This window comes from Quercus lobata, chromosome 1 (assembly GCF_001633185.2).
Source record: "Quercus lobata isolate SW786 chromosome 1, ValleyOak3.0 Primary Assembly, whole genome shotgun sequence".
NCBI lineage: Eukaryota > Viridiplantae > Streptophyta > Magnoliopsida > Fagales > Fagaceae > Quercus > Quercus lobata.
Window position 1 is genome coordinate 48,537,581 of NC_044904.1, and position 13,572 is coordinate 48,551,152.

Genomic DNA, 13,572 nt, shown 5'->3' on the forward strand with positions numbered 1-13,572 from the left:
TAAAGTATGAAATTCTGTCCTCGGGCACTTCGTCCGAGGAACTTAGTGTTCTTATTCTTTCTTTAGTGCTAAGTCACAAAGGTTTTCAAGATCATGCAAATTGCTATCGTATGCTCCTCTTTTTTCTCCACCCCTTTCTTGGAGAATTTCTCACATTATATATCCCCCTCCAATCAATTTTGGCCCTCCATCTATTGATCATGCAGGTCACTACTCGAGTGCCTGTCCCATCAGCCACCTTCCCAAACCCTCAGTAAGTTACAACAACCAAGACCGCACTGTTCAGGGGTCATTTCCTCATTAATGCGGCCAGAACGTTAGTTGTGGGTATTCAATGCGGAGGTGACAGTTTCTCCTTGAACTGTTCCTACACCATGCTCCCATGGCTGTCTTACAGTATTTGTCCTTTTTCTTGGAACGCTCTAGGAGGTTGCCGTTGATGGCGGGCCGTTCTTCCCTACTAGAATCTGGGTTGGCCGAGGACAGGATTGTTCTCGGCTACGTTTCTGGGCCACTTGGACTTTCTCTATTCGTCCTCGGCCATTTCTTCCTCTTCGGCGTGGGCTTTGGGCTTAATATGAGATGGGTTGGGGTTGTCAAAATCTTTGACCCCACAAATACTATTTAATTTAATTTTTTTTCTTTTTAGGCATTTGAAATTTTGTACTAGAATTGTGCCAGTTTTGAAAAATAAATTACTTTTAGACCTGGGTTCAAAAAATAATAGATGCACCCCAAAAAAAAAAAAAAAAAGTTTATGTGGCTTGATATTAAACTTTGAGAATAGGTTGCCTTCTCAAACAGTATTCTTGGTGTTTTAAAAAACTAATACTTTCAAAAATTTTATTATTATTTTTAGACGATTGAAACTTTTGCTTTAGAATTGTGCTAGATTATAAGAAAAAAAAAAAAAAAAAAAAAAATCTTCTAGGCCTAGGATAAAAAATATAATAGATGAACCAAAATACAAAAAATAAAAAAATAAAAATTTATGTGACTTGATTTTAACTTTGAGAATAGGTGGACTTTTCAAGTATTCATGGTGTTTAAAAACTTTTATACAATTTTAAAGATAACTTCACAACTTCCATTACCAAAAAAAAAAAAAAAAAAAACCTTTATAATATGAGAGCCTTTCCTATAAAAAAAAAATTAATACCATTTAACATCTGGGGTAGGGAAATTTCAATCAATTAAGGTACAAGTAAAATATTAGCCTCTAAGCACGTGCTATAGGGTAAGTAAAATACTAGTTTCGGAGCACGAGTTCACACATGTATTCATAAGTATTCATAAGCTCATATATTTGGGTAAAATTTAATCATTTGCATCTATTGTAATTTGGGATTATTACATCTTTGAATCGCAAAAAAAAAAAAAAAAAAAAACCTAAGAGTAAGATAAGTATTATGCATTTGTGATTAGTATCATGTATTTGTGAGAAGTTTTTTTTAATTAAAAAATATAATAATTCCAAATTAGAAAGGAGACAAATTATTAAATTTTTGCCAAAAAAATGAAGTGTAGCGTTTACTCAGTACTATATGCTAACGTATTTCTACTCCACCTTCTGGAGATCAGATCTTCGCACATGATCTGTCTCTCGTACACACGCACACCAGAAAAACCTTTTCCGTTGAAATCTCTCTCTTTCTCTCACCCAGAGATTTAAGAAATTTTCCATTTCTTATTTTCTCTGAGGCATATTAACAAAAACTCTCACTACCAAAAAAATGGGTTTGCGATCAAACCCTAGAAGAACCTTCTTTTCACTCTCTCTTCTCTCAATCCTTGTCTTCCTCCTCTTCACCTCCTTCGCTCTTGCTCAGGTCTCTCTCTCTCTCTCTCTCTCTCTCTCTCTCTCTCTATATGCATATATGTGGTGTTTGTTGGTGATTGTGATTGAGTTTGTTGTGAATTTTAGGAGTTCGAGCTTGATACTGACAAGGAAGAGTCTACTGGATCCAAAGATCTGGGTCGCCGTAGCAAGGTTCGTGTGTGTGTATTTTTATTTATTTATTTATTTTTTTAAGGATTTGTTTGATTGGCTGCTGAGAAAATTTGATTAGAAAGAAGAAGGAAAAAAGAGAAACTTTTACATGTTTTATGTGTTTGTCTAATTTGGGTTGCATTTAGTTTTGGATAATTGAATGGTTAAATTAGTGATGTTGGATTGTTTTTGAGACAATTCAAACTAATTATTAACTATGCCGAAGAGAAAATCTGAGAACTCGTGTTTGTTTAGTTGCTGAGAAAATTTGAGTAGAAAGAGGAAATAGAAACATTTATGTTTTTGTCTATTTTGGTTGCATTTGGTTTTCGGATTAATGGTCAAATTAGGTTATTTTGATGTTGGGTTGTTTCCGAGACAAATCAAACCCCAATTATTAACTATGCTGAAGGGAACATTTGAAAACTTGTATTAGTTTTTTTCTTCTTTTGATTTGGTTTTTTCAGGAAATGAATTTCTAGACTTGTCTATTTGGTGCTTTGCCTTTTCTTTTTGAGATTTAGGAAGTAGTGGGTATGCTTAATTTTCCATTAGGTTTACTAATTTTCTTAGTAGTAGTTGTTGGTTTGGTTCCAATGGAATTGAAATCCCACCTGAAAGAAGTCAAATTTTTCCCCTCTCCCTGTCTCTTGAAAACAAGAGATAATTTATAATTGAGAGAAACAACCATTGCTCTTGTATACATCTCATGTATGCCAATGAGCTCTAACTCAAGTGGAATCTCCTTTAGTTGAAGAGCAAGGTGGAGGCTCAGGTCGTGGGTTCAAGGGTGACCAGGTGCATGTGTGACTTAAAAAATATATATTTTGTGTACATAGGGTGCACGGTTGCACTTGCACCTATTTTTGCACTTATTTAACAAAATTACTTATGAAAATGCGAAACTATTATTTGTCATTTGAAATGTAAGGTTCCCTTTCTTAATTTCATTTTTTCCCTACGAGTTTGAATCATAAGATTCTTCCATACTTTTTCTTAACAATCAACCATAGCTTGTGATACACGTAATTTTCTGTCCTTTTAAGTAGAATTAGTAGCATTGTATAAATTTGAGTTGTATTTAAATTAGAAGTTTAGTTTCTGTTTCTTTTTAATGTGTTTTTTTTAATAATATTTATATGTTAATTTCTGTGTGCAGATTAGTTTGAGCGACCTTGAGATTATTGGGGACAAGACTGGTCTCAAATTGGACTCTGAAGGTCTTGGAATTTTCGATGCATTTTTCACAAGTTTTTCAATGATTCTTGTCAGTGAGGTTTGTGCATTCAATTCCTGTTTTTATTTATTTATTTAGCACCAATTTAGCAAATTATGTTCTTTTAACTGCTTGCATTTATTTATTCTCTTAGTAACTTTTTGGTACAAGCTTTCCAGCTTTTGTGAAAATGGAGTTATTGAAAAGGCTGTACCTAGAAAAAAAAGAGCGAAGTTTTAAAAAGGCTGTATTTTGAAAAGGTGTGTTTTCAAACCACTGTGGAAAATGGGCACTAGTAACATTATTTTAAGAGAAAAAAAGCATGAAATGATGTACCAAGTCATGTTAACAGACAAGTGATTAAGCTTGCCCTTTTTGCTGCTTGTATAATTGATTTTGCTCTCTTTACCGGATTTCTGTTCATTGCTTTGGTGAAATTTGACAATCATGCTGCTAGATTGGAGATGAGACATTTATAATAGCAGCTCTTATGGCGATGCGTCACCCCAAGTCAATTGTTTTATCTGGTGCTTTGTCTGCCTTGATTGTAATGACTGTAAGTTCACTAATTTTCTATTTCCTTTTATTTATTTTTAGTTCGATAATTGCATTATTTCTTTTACCCCTGCTCGTGATTTGTGGTTCTGATGAGGTAATGCATTTCTTGGTGCTGTAATGGAATGACTTTTCAGCAACTACAAAGCTCTACTGACTGCTCTTTCTCTTATTGTTATCAAGATTAAAGAAGTTGTCCATGTCAATTAGGTACTTTCCACTGGACTTGGTAGGATTGTGCCGAATTTAATATCTAGAAAGCATACCAATAGTGCAGCTACAGGTATATGTATAGTTTATATTTTTGTATTTGTATTTACTTTGCTTTCTTCTTTTGGTCACTTAGCTTGTAATCACTTTTTTTTCACCTCTTATATTCACTCAGTGCTTTCAACATACTGCTATGTATCTCATCTGCAAATGCTGATGCATACATGTTGATAGTGTTGATTTGATTTGTCTCTCTTCATGGATATTTTGTTGACAGCCTCTTTAATGGATTCTTTCCTCACTTGCACATTGCTTTTAGATAAGTGAAGCATATAAAAATGACAGTGTTCTTGTAATGTTGGCTTCAAATTATTTTTGAATATCTGGTAATTGTATCCTAGTGTGTATTTGACAAAAATTAAAAAACCAACTTATTTTATTATTCAGCTTATTTTTTGTACTATTCATGGGCTCCATTACACTTTTTGGTATTATTCATGGGTTCTACTGTACTATTTCAGTTAACTTTTACCTTTATCTATAGTACTTTCAGCAAAAAGTTTTTAGTTTCAACAAAATAAGCAGATCCCAAACAGACCCCTAATGTTTTTCTACTTATCAAAAAAACTCGGATAATAATATGGTGAACTTGATTTGTACCTATTGGCACCATGATGTTGTATTATGTACATCATGTTTGGTTGGCCGAAAATCATAATTTTGTTAAAATTAACACCCAAAATGAGCGTCTTATGAGTACAAGCCACACATGAGCAGTTTAAGATGAGGTTTGTGCCTGGTTATCTCTTCGGGATTGAACTCCAAAGGCTTAAACAACTTTTGGTGGTGATATGACCCGCATGAGATTGTATTACTTGATGCCTCTACTTGATGAATTATAGTACGGTGCTTGCTAATGAGTTCAGATCACAGTATTAAACTTCTGTTGTCTTCTTTGCATCTCTTCGAAAATATAAATGAACCCTGAATCTTTGCCTTCCTCTTTCAACTCCTACATTTTATGTTGCATTGTTTAGATGGTTTTACAATTTGTTTATCTAATTAGATAACATTAGTTGTCAACTTGTCATCTGAATGAAGTTAATGAACATTAGCTTTTTGTATTCTTTTCATATGCAGTTCTTTATTTAATTTTTGGAGGGCGATTACTTTACATTGCATGGAGGTCAGATTCAAAATCTTCTCAGAAAAAGGAGATGGAAGAAGTATGTATTTTATGCACACTCAACTTCAGTTTGATATTTGCTTATGTAATGTTTTATTCTTTTAGATGTGTACTTTTCCGTTTTCTTTTTCAATTTACTCATAAGCTTGCTTGTTATAAATGGCAATCAGTGGGAAATTGCAGAACTATGATATTTGCAAGCTTTTCGGCAGTAGATCTGTGTGTTATATGATTCCTGCACCACTTTAACTCTTGGATTTTATCCAGGTTGCATCACATGTACTTGGAGTTTATGTTAGATATAGTCTTAATTATACAATAATCCATAATTTATGGTTGGCCTTTCCCACCCGTGCTATGTTCATCTTATGCATTTAGTTATAGCTACAGCAAAGTTAAGATGGGTCGAAGCAGTTTCCTCAATGCATTGATTTCTTTCTATGCACAACAGATCAGTGGCCATCTAATGTTATGCTCCTTACATATATTATATAGGATGAGCATCAGTCCAACCAAATTTAGAGACCATAATGAATACTCTTCAGATAAATGAAAATAAAATAGGAAATTAACTCCTCTGTGCTTGTGGACATTGTGGAGGGAGACGAACCACCACACTCTTGATGATGTGGAAAACTTGGTGGTTCAATTGAAAACATATTTCTGGGAAGCATGGGTGCGGCTCCAGAGCTGCTGCACCTGCACCCGACTCATTTCTACACGCCGATTTGCATTCAACGCGCAGATTCGCCACCTTTTTTTTTTTCCTCTTTGATTCACGCCGATTTTGGCCGAAATCTGCTGAAATTGGCCGAAATCCGTCGAAGCTGGCTGAGAAACTGGCCGAAACAGCCCCAATTCAGTCCGATTCTGTCCGAATAAGAAGAGGAAGAAGAAAGATCTACTACCAAAAGATTTGTGAAGAAAAAAAAAAAGGGAAGGAGAAGAAGAAAGATCTGCAACCAAATGATTTGTGAGGAAAAAAAAAAAAAAAAAAAAGAAGACGACAACGACGTGGAGACAGATGACTGTAGACTTTCAAATAGAGCCTTGGAATGTGATATTAATAAAGCAATGCATGTGAGTAGTGGTGGGACTTGGCAATGGAGCTTCTTGGAAGCTTCCTTGTTTATAAATATCCCAACACATTTGTTTATTTATAATAAAACCCCCAAATTTGAATATCTTTATTATGATTTTTTTAAAACACTATATTAAATTCAACAATTTATTTCATTTAGCTTAATAATAGCCAAATTATTTAGTAATTGTTTCAATTTAAATAATTACTTATCATTAAAAATTAATATTATTTTGCAAAATTTACCCCCCTAAATATTAGCTATAAATATTAAATTGATCCCAAAGGTTTTTTATCTGCTATTGCTCTTAAATTGGTATATATTTACCATTATATGAAAAAATATGCTTAGCAATATATAGAAAATATAAATAAAATATATTTAATAATTTATTAATAAATGTTTTCCGTCGCACCTACACCCTACTTTTTCAAAAATTGCCGAGTCGCGGCACTGCACCCGAACCTGAATCTGCACCCGTGCTTCCTAGACATATTTCACTAGATCATTATTTGCGTGGTCACAAGCTTTGGGTCTTAGTGCTACTCATTCTTTTGTAGATTTTATTGACTCTCATTTCTTTTGTAGTTCAAATCTATTGTAATTCTTTGGGATATACTTATCTTAAAGAAAAATGTAATTCTTTTGGATGCCTTGTGCATATAAACTGTGTGCATGAGGTGAATCCTCCAAAAAAAGTTACTTATGAAAAATGAAAAGAAAATTGGAAAATTTCTAGCATTTTTTGTGTGGAAGTTGTGGAGTTTTAACTTTTGATGTTTATCAATGTGTCTCTGATATGCCTCTTGCAAATTGCCCACATATACCTAGACTGTTAAAGAGAATTGTATGTTTTAGCCCTTATGACTCAGTTTTTCCCCCAGTGTTTTCTCTTTGCGTTATTATATTTTTTGACTCTCCCCTATGCATGTTCTAATTTATTACTTCTGATGGAAGGATATTGCATTAGGTAGCATTTATGGGGTTGCAAATGCAATTTAGAATTTTCTTTTTGTTGTATTTGAAACTGCCTTTGCCCTGAAATGGCTTTTTCTGTCTTGTGTATTTAGGTAGAAGAGAAACTTGAGGCTGGACAAGGAAAAACAACCTACCGCCGTTTCCTTTCAAGATTTTGTACTCCAATATTTTTGGAGGTATGCCTTGTGCATGTGGTTCTTATTTCCTTATAACATTCTTAATGCTGAAATTGATGATGTTTTACTTTTGTTGTTTGTTAATTCAACATTTGCAGCACATATCAATTTATATCTGTATTATGTGATCCTTCAACCTAAAGAATAAATAGATGAATAAGAAATGTCTATGGGTCCATGATGGATATTTTTTTAAGTCTTATGTTAACTGCTGTAGCTGAAAATTTCTGTTTTACCATTTGCAGTCATTTGTATTAACATTTCTAGCAGAGTGGGGAGACCGTAGCCAGATAGCAACGATTGCTGTAAGATTTTTTTTTTTTTTTCTTTGTTTATTTCTTTCTTCCATTTAGTTTGTTATGGCCCATTTTACATTTCTTCAGGGTAATTTAACTTCATGAATGAATTTGATTTTTTCAATATGTACTCTTGTATATGATTGTTGCTTGTGTGTCGATTCTTTCACTCATGTGCGGAACTATTCAGGGCTTCATAAGTTTGTAAATTTTGAGGTGTTTGACTTCACATATCCTTTCTCTTAGTATTAACTTTGAACTTTGCGTCATGATATTATATGGATTCTAGTGTGATATTAAATTTGATGTTATGCTTTGGTTATGCAGTTTCACGAACTTAGGAACTGGTCCTATATTCTTGAGTATTAAAATAGGCCTATTGTAGAACCCTGAATTGCCATTATTGGTTCTTCATTTTCTAGGTTGAGTACTTCATTGTGTTTATTTCCTATTTATATTCATCTGGATCCTGTTGTATTCACTTGAATTCTGCAGTGTATTAACATAGTAATATGTAGTTTACTTGTAGTTTTTCGCACTTACGAACAATAACTTGTGATTCTGCAGCTGGCGACACACAAAGCCGCTATTGGAGTGGCTGTGGGCGCCATAATAGGACATACTATCTGTACGTCAGTGGCCGTAGTGGGAGGAAGCATGCTAGCATCCAAGATCTCTCAACGCACAGTTGCTGCAATTGGAGGCTTGCTCTTCCTCGGATTTTCCTTGTCTTCCTATTTCTATCCTCCTCTATAATAGTGATATATTGTAGGCTAACCTGATTATTTTAGAGCATCAATTCTCTTCACTAGAAATTTTTCTCTTATTTTTCTTTTCATTTTTTCCAGTGTGTGGTTAAGTTCAAAGAAAAATATTATACGGACTGTTACCAAATTTTAAAAAAAGAATATTCTTTTGTGAAATTATTTTATTGATGTATGCATGGCTTTCCAACACGTTCGTATTTTCAGCTTCTGATGATTGTGAACTTAAGAACGAAACGGAACATTCCTAAATAGTTTATGAAACTTGACTTTTAATTTTTTTCAACTTATTTGTGTGTGTGTGTGTGTGTGTGTGTGTGTGTGTGTGAGAGAGAGAGAGAGAGAGGGAGACACCTTGTGTGGTCCTGGCATAATATACGATTTTAAGACATCAAATAGAATTGAATCAATTGATTTATAATTAGTTTCTAAAAAATCACTTTAATATTTGAAAAGTGGCAGTAAAGGTAACACGAAATCGTTCTCAAATATTTTGGGCTGATTTAATGTAATCGATAACTTATGCTTTGAGTTGAAATGATATAATAATATAATAAATAGTTATCGGATGAAAGTAACATGATTTAAGAAGGAAGATTCCCACAAAATTCATGTATCATAATCGTAGTCTGTTAAAAAAGAGGGGGAAATTACATTTAAAAAATAAATAAATAAATAAATTCTGTATGACATTTCAGATTAGTTTATGAACTTGGAGCAAAGAAGGGACCGTGAGGTGGCTCAATCTCCAAGCATTAGGGCCGAATTCATCCATTCAGATCACATCAATCGGAGTCATTCGAGATCTAGAAGTCAAATACTGTGTGAACAAGAGACACGTAACCTTAGGTTGGAGGTTGACCATCTACGTAGGTGGCTTCAACATAGAGTGCATTTTAGAGAAAATAGAACCCATTCATTGAGCCAAAGTTATCGACGAAGATCCAGAACCCCTCCTAGTGAATCCTTTACAATATCCTCTCATTTAGTAGGTGGAGAGAGACATCATTGAAGAAGGGTGAGAAATTCACCTCCTGAGAATATGGAAAATGATGCTATGAGTAGGGCTTTGCACTAGATCCCTTGGTCACCCTTTTCGAGTCATATTGAGAGGGCTGAGCTCCCCTATCATTTTACCCAACCAACTTTCACGATCTACAATGGAAGGACTGATCCGGTGGAGCATGTGAGCCATTTTAATCAAAGGATGACCATTTACTCTAGAAATAAGGCTCTCATGTGTAAGTTATTCCCTTCTAGCCTCGGGCCCATTGCCATTAGGTGGTTCAATGGATTGGAGGAGGGTTCAATAGGGTCCTACGAGAAGCTAACCAGGGCGTTTGGTGCCAAATTTGTGACCTGTAGCAGGATCCTTAGACCTCTGGATTCTCTGCTCTCCATGGCCATGAGGGAAAAATAGACCTTAAAAAACTATTCGGATAGGTATTGGGAGCCTTTCAACGAGATAGATGGGGATTTTAAGGATGTGGCTATTAGAACCTTCAAAGTGGGGCTTCCTATGAATTCATACTTGAGGAAATCCCTCACCATGAAGCTCACTCAGAACATGCATCAGCTAATGGATTGCATTGACGAGCATAAAAGAGTTGAAAACGATCAAGTATAGGGCAAATGGAAAGCAAAGGTTTTCATGCTTGAACAGAGGGATCCTCGCTCTGATAGATTTGGCTTTAATCGACTGAGGAGATATTTTTTCAATCAAGTTCCCCAAAGCAACACCTAGGCGGTTAATTCGGTGTTTAAGGAACCCGTATATCGGGTGCTAGAGAAAATAAAAAAAATGAGCTTTATTTCAAGTGGCTCAATAAGATGGGAGGGGACCCCACCAAACGGGATCAGAACATGTACTACCAATATCATTAGGACCGAGGATTGCAAGACCTTGCATGACTTCTTAGAACAGCTAGTCAAAGCAGGAAAGTTGAAACAATTCACGCATCAACCTTTTGCCCAAAGGGAGCAGTTAGGACTGGGTTACCAAATGGAGGTGGCACCACGCCCACCATTGGGAACTATTAACGTTATTTTTGCTGCACCAAATAAGGAAGCTGGTCCCTTGTCCAAGGTAATGGCCATTTCACCACAGCTTGAGGTAAGAGAAAAGGATAGAGGTTCTAAAAGGATCAAGACAGAGCAGGAGCCAATCCTCAGCTTCTCGGAGGCTGATAAGATTGGTACTTTCCAGCCCCATGATGATGCTCTTGTGGTCACACTCTGAATAGGAGGGTTTGATGTGAAAAGAGTAATGGTAGATCAAGGAAGTGGGGCTGAAATTATGTATTCGGAACTATACAAAGGGTTGGGGTTGAAACCTGAGGACCTCAGTAAGTATGACACCCCCTTGGTAGGATTTGACGGGAGAATTGTGACCCCCAAAGGGATGATTAAATTGCCCGTGCAAATGGGTTGTGAAGTAGTTGAAGTAGACTTCATTATGGTTTATGCCTATTCCCCCTACACTACAATTTTGGCAAGGCCATGGCTCTACGCTATGGGGACAGTCTCCTCAACTTTGCATATGAAAGTGAAGTATCCAATTGAGGGGTGCGTTAGGGAGCTAGTGGGATGTCAAACCATGGCTAGGCAGTGTATGATTGATATTGTCATGCATCAATCGTTGCAAGTGAATCTCCCTGATTTGAGCCTTGTCTTGTAGCAATCAATAGTTGGAGTGTCAGAGGTCTCGGATAGAATGACAAAGATTAGTGTACAATGTGAAGAATTGGAGAAGATTGTCCTTGGTTTGGAAAATGATAAATATTTCCAGATCGGAACACAACTACCTCTAGCTGAGAAGGAAGAGTTCTTAGTCTTTCTGAGAAATAACTTAGATGTTTTTGCTCGGAGCACATACGAGGCTTTGAGGGTAGATTTGGAGTTCATATGCCATCACCTCAATGTGAACCTAGCCATAACACCGAGGAGGCAGCAGCCTCGACGATCTTCTAAGGAACATGCTGAAGTAGTAAAAGAGGAATTCAACAAGCTCAAAAAGGCTGGGGCCATCAAGGAGGTTTTTTTATCCATAATGGTTGGCCAACACCGTGGTAGTCAAGAGGAAGTCAGGTAAATGGAAGGTTTGTGTTAATTTCACCGATTTGAATAAGGCCTGCCCTAAAGACCCCTTTTTGGTTCCCAAAATTGATCAATTGTTCAATGTAACATTTGGCCATCCTTGGATGAGTTTTCTTGATGCCTTCCAAGACTACCATTAAATTCCACTAGCGTTGCCAAATCAAGAAAAGATTGCATTCTTGACCCCTATCGGGAACTACCATTATCGAATGATGCCCTTTGGCCTAAAGAACGCTGGCTCCACCTATCAAAGAATGGTGACAAGAATGTTTGAAGCTCATTTAGGCAAGAATGTGGAGGCTTATAAAGATGGCATGGTGGTGAAGAGCAAAGAGAAGTTCAAGCATTTTGGGGATTTGGATGAAATCTTTTCAATCCTGAGGAAGCATGAGTTGTGTCTAAATGCTTCTAAATGCTCCTTCGATGTGGGATTAGGGAAATTCTTGGGGTACATAATAACTCACTGAGGAATAGAGGTTAACCTTGATCAAATCAGAGCCATCCATGATCTACACCCATCTCGGAATCTGAAGGAAGTGCAGTGCTTGACCGGAATGACAGCGGCCTTAAACAGATTCATTTTTCAGCTAACTGACCGTTGTAAACCATTTTTTTAGTTGCTTCATAGGTGGAAAGATTTTGCTTGGTCCAAGGAATGTGATAGGGCCTTTGAGGAGTTTAAGAAGTACTTGGCCCATCCACCAATTTTGTCCAAACCTGAGAAGGAAGAAGTCTTGTATGCCTATATAGAATTCACAGCCCATGCAGTGAGCTTAGTTCTAGTTTGAACGGAAGCAAGGGTATAAAAACCTGTTTATTACGTGAGTAAGTCCCTCCAAGAGGTAGAGACCCGATACCTACCCTAAGAGAAGGCCATCTTGGACATCATACACACCACAAAGAAGCTTCCCTATTACTTCCAAGCACATATGATCATTGTCCTTACCCAACTTCCTTTATAGGCATTGCTCCGAAAATTGGATTATACAAGAAGAGTAGCAAAGTGGGGAACCATGTTGGGAGCATTTGACATCAGGTACTTACCTCGTACAGTTGTAAGTGGGCATGTTTTGGCTAACCTGGTAGCTAAGTTTACTAAGGGAATGGAAAAGGATGGCACCGAGGAGGGAGGTATGCCTGACAAAGAGATTTTGGTGATTACAACGTCACACTCGCTACTTTGGGAATTATACGTGAATAAGGCCGCTAACCAGAAGGGTTCAGCGATCGAAATTGTTCTAGTATCTCCTGAATGCATAACTATCGAGAAATCCTTGAAGTTAAGCTTTCCAGCCATGAATAATGAAGCAGAATATGAAGCTCTTTGGGCTGGCTTAAATGCTGTAAAGAAACTTGGAGGCAAGGCCGTGGAGGTATTTTGTGATTTGAGGCTCATTGTGGGGCTAGTGATAGAAGAATTCGAGGCTAAGGATCAAAGGATGCAATGGTATCTAAGCCAAGTGAAACAATTGCAGTCTAACTTTGAGGCATTTTCTATAGAGCAAATTCCCAGGAGTAGAAATTTCCATGCTAACTCATTAGCGACCCTAGCCACCTTGTTAGGAGAAGGCCTACCGAGAATTATTATGGTAGAAGACCTAGTGGCATCCAGTTGGGACAGCCAGGTCCTTGTCGGAGTAAATGTAGTACATGTTGGCCCGAGCTGGATGGACCTAGTGGTGTCATTCCTAAGGGATGGAACACTGCTTGAAGACAGGACCGAGGCTAAAAAGGTTCGAAGAAAGGCACCATGGTACTAGCTCTCAGAAGAGTAGAAGTTGTACAAACGATCGTACTCGGGGCCGTATTTGCTGTGTGTTCATCCCGAGACAATGGAGGCGTTGTTGGAAGAACTCCATGAAGGACTTTGTGACAGTCATACTAGGGGAGGGTCTTTATCGCATAAGGCTCTTACTTAGGGATATTGATGGCCTAGCATGTAGAAGTTTGCTCAATAATACGTTAGAAAATGCAATCAGTGCTAAAGCTATGCCCCGAATATTCATCAACTGGGGGGGATCCT

General features: G+C 36.8%; 3 protein-coding genes across 3 annotated transcripts; all 3 read left to right on the forward strand.

The window, feature by feature from the left end:
* Positions 1-1,536: 1,536 nt before the first annotated feature.
* LOC115991470 (GDT1-like protein 3) lies at positions 1,537-8,653 on the forward strand. Its single transcript, XM_031115197.1, has 9 exons — positions 1,537-1,829; positions 1,925-1,990; positions 3,150-3,266; positions 3,664-3,762; positions 3,972-4,044; positions 5,112-5,197; positions 7,310-7,393; positions 7,639-7,698; positions 8,257-8,653. The coding sequence occupies exons 1-9, from the start codon at positions 1,734-1,736 to the stop codon at positions 8,443-8,445; spliced, it is 870 nt and encodes a 289-aa protein (XP_030971057.1). The 5' UTR covers positions 1,537-1,733; the 3' UTR covers positions 8,446-8,653.
* Positions 8,654-10,719: 2,066 nt separating this feature from the next.
* Positions 10,720-11,544, forward strand: LOC115955073. Its single transcript, XM_031073118.1, has 2 exons — positions 10,720-11,034; positions 11,131-11,544. Exons 1-2 carry the CDS (start codon positions 10,720-10,722, stop codon positions 11,542-11,544), a joined length of 729 nt encoding a protein of 242 aa, XP_030928978.1.
* Positions 11,545-11,761: 217 nt separating this feature from the next.
* On the forward strand, positions 11,762-13,309 carry LOC115955078. The gene is made up of 3 exons (XM_031073130.1): positions 11,762-11,997; positions 12,178-12,316; positions 12,512-13,309. The coding sequence occupies exons 1-3, from the start codon at positions 11,762-11,764 to the stop codon at positions 13,307-13,309; spliced, it is 1,173 nt and encodes a 390-aa protein (XP_030928990.1).
* The last annotated feature ends 263 nt before the right edge of the window (positions 13,310-13,572 follow it).